At 51.9% G+C, this 2,704-nt stretch overlaps 1 protein-coding gene across 1 annotated transcript; it reads right to left on the bottom strand.

Moving 5' to 3' along the window:
- Window positions 1-1,165: 1,165 nt before the first annotated feature.
- Window positions 1,166-1,720, bottom strand: LOC115271452 (E3 ubiquitin-protein ligase TRIM39-like). Its single transcript, XM_029913966.1, has one exon. It carries the CDS (start codon window positions 1,718-1,720, stop codon window positions 1,166-1,168), a length of 555 nt encoding a protein of 184 aa, XP_029769826.1.
- Window positions 1,721-2,704: the final 984 nt, after the last annotated feature.

The following is a 2,704-nucleotide window of genomic DNA, read 5'->3' as shown; positions in this document are numbered from 1 at the left end:
AAGAACTCATAGCTTCAGGAGCCCATTTCACCTAGACACCAGCAGACTGGATAAAACAAATCAAAGTAAGTTTAGGGCACACTGCCATGAATGGCATATTGTGAATAAATCTTCAAACCTGAATTATTACATTGAAAATGTTCATAACGCATCACGTTTAAAACAAAAAGTAGTCCTAGCAATGCCATGTGATGTGCCTCCCCTCAGACTCTGCTCAGGAAGCTATTCAAGAAATTAGGTTCAATCGCTAATTTCAAGGAATTAGACCAATCGGTCACTATTTTTACAGAGCATTCCAGAAGGGGGTGGACAGAACCCAGAGGAATTGTGATGAATTTCCTGGAGCAACTTTCTTTTCTTTGTACTCTAAACCTCACATGACAACAAAAATATCACCCTTTCAACTGATTTATGGCCGAGAAGAAAGGTTTCCCAAGAAAGCTTCACCAAATTTCATGTTATGTGTCATTAAGGGCCAGCGTCTTTAATACAATTAAGTTAATTTGTGATGATTCAGCAAAGGAATACAACCCCTTCTCTATTTCTTTATCAAACTACATTTGTTGTGTCCTTATAACGAAGACCATGAAGAGCCCGGCAGTACATTGCAATCAACAGTGCACAGTGACAGTACATTGCCTGCAAATAATATGTCTAAAGAAAAAGAAACTAAAAAATGGAGATTGTAGAAGAGATTTCTATCTATAGGAAGATAGCATTTGAGGTCGGGGATCGTGTTTTGTTAATTGATGTGAGCAAAAGTAAGGAAGGGTCATATCTTGATTACTGATGATATGTAGCTAGAAAGTTAAAAATCCCATGAATTAATGCTGACAGAAGTTCAAAGATTATTATATAATCTTATGTGAGTTAATTTAAATATATTGCTTAAATAATTCTATCCTTATTTCAACTATTAATTTTCAAAGGTGTAGTACAGGATGTGGGCGTATGTGCCCTGCATTCCAGAGGGGGGGCAGGGAAAGGTGAGGGCTGGGGGTTGCCAGGTGTCTACTTTTCGACTGGAACCTCCAGTTGAAACAGGAAACTGGCAGCATCCGGTCAGCACAAAAAGTCCAGTTGCCAGCAGTAACTGGCCCCCACCACTGGGGGCAGGAAAAGCAGCAGCGCTGGGAGGGGACAGTCTGTGCTGCGTGTGTCACTGTCAGGGACAGAGGTTCCCTCTGGCCTGAACTGGGACCGGGCAGATTATGAGGGGAGCCGCCTTTGTACCCCCAGCGTTGAGACCAGTATAGAAATAAGGGCGGAGCGTCCCGGAGAAGGTGTCAGTGAAAGTGAAGAGATGGGACGTGTCAGTCACATTGTAAAACGAGACCTCGCCCGCCTCATAGTCCAGGAAAATCCCCACCCGGCTGGGCCTGACGCTCACAGGGAGGGGGGTCCTGGGGGAGGTGCAGGCCATGTATTCCCCCTCCCTCAGCCACACGACCCAGTATCCATGCTCAGGTGTGGCTGTGACCTGCCCCTTCCTGCTCACAGATTCCCTACAAACCCCCAGAGCCCACTCAGGCTTGTCTCCCACCTCCACCTCCCAGTAACGCCTCCCGCCCGCGAACCTCTCAGCACCCAGGACACAGACACAAGGATCAAATCTCTCAGGGTTGTTGGGCAGATCCTGGCGTGTGTCTCCGAGTCTCACATGTTTCCGATCCTCAGACAGGACGAGCTGGGGATTTGCTGTGTCTGGATCCAGAGTCATGTCCACTGGGGAGAGAGTCACAGAGTCAGTGCCGGGGGCAGGGGCTGGTCACTGGGATCAAAGGGGAATTAACCTGTATCCCCATTAATTGCTGGGGGGGGTTGTTGCCTGAGGGGAGTCAGGACCCTTCTGCCTGTGAGGAGACAATGAGCAGGGAAAGTGCAGGAGGAGTGGGGGAGGAGTGGGAAGGTGTCAGTGGGGGAGGGAGGGATGGGTGGGGCAGGCTGATGCTGGGAGAGGAAAGGGGAGGGGCAGGTGACAGTAGTAGTGGGATGGAGGGGCAGGCCAAGGGCAATGGAGGGGAAGAGCAGAGAAGGGGTAGGTGCCAGGAGGCTAGTGGGGTACAAAGGGAGGAGTGAAAGCTGGGGGGCACAGGAGGAAGAGCAGACGGGCAGGCAGCAATGGGGCAGCGGGAGGAGCAGGCAGCAGGGGGACAGTGGTCCGTCATGAAAAGGGGCACGCATCAGGGAGAACAAGGGGCAAGAGGTTATATTGGAGTAGAGGGGGGCAAGGGAAGAGGTGGGCACCGGAGGGGCATGTGCTGGGGGACAGAAGGGGGAAGAGGAAGGGGAAGACAAAAGGAGGGAAGGGGGTGGGGAGGAGGGTGAGCCAGGAGATGGGGGGTGAAAGGAGGGGTGGGCATGAGAAAGGCAGGGGCTGGGGAAATTCATGGGTGATGGGGGCAGCGGGGCGTGAGAAGAGTGGAGTCAGTGGGGCAGAGGGAGTGAAGGGGGTGAGCACCAGGAAGGAAGGGTGCAAGGAGAGGGGCAGGTTCCAGGAGGAGTGAGGGAAGGGAGAGGCACCATGAGGGTGCAGGGGGTAAGGGAAAAGGCAGGTGCTGGGGAGATTAAGGAGGCTGAGTAGAAGAGCAGGCACCAGGAGGTCAGGGGTGGATGGACAAGCACCAAGAGAGAGAGGGAAGAGGTGGATACCAGGGCTGCAGAGAGGGGTGAGCAGAGAGACAGGGCAGGTGGGTAGAGGGAG

The sequence above is a fragment of the Terrapene carolina genome, unplaced genomic scaffold (genome assembly GCF_002925995.2).
Source record: "Terrapene carolina triunguis isolate 2854851 unplaced genomic scaffold, T_m_triunguis-2.0 Scaffold21237, whole genome shotgun sequence".
Taxonomy (NCBI): Eukaryota; Metazoa; Chordata; order Testudines; family Emydidae; genus Terrapene; species Terrapene triunguis.
Note: the sequence above shows the minus strand (reverse complement) of the source record. Positions and strands in the feature narration are given on the sequence as shown.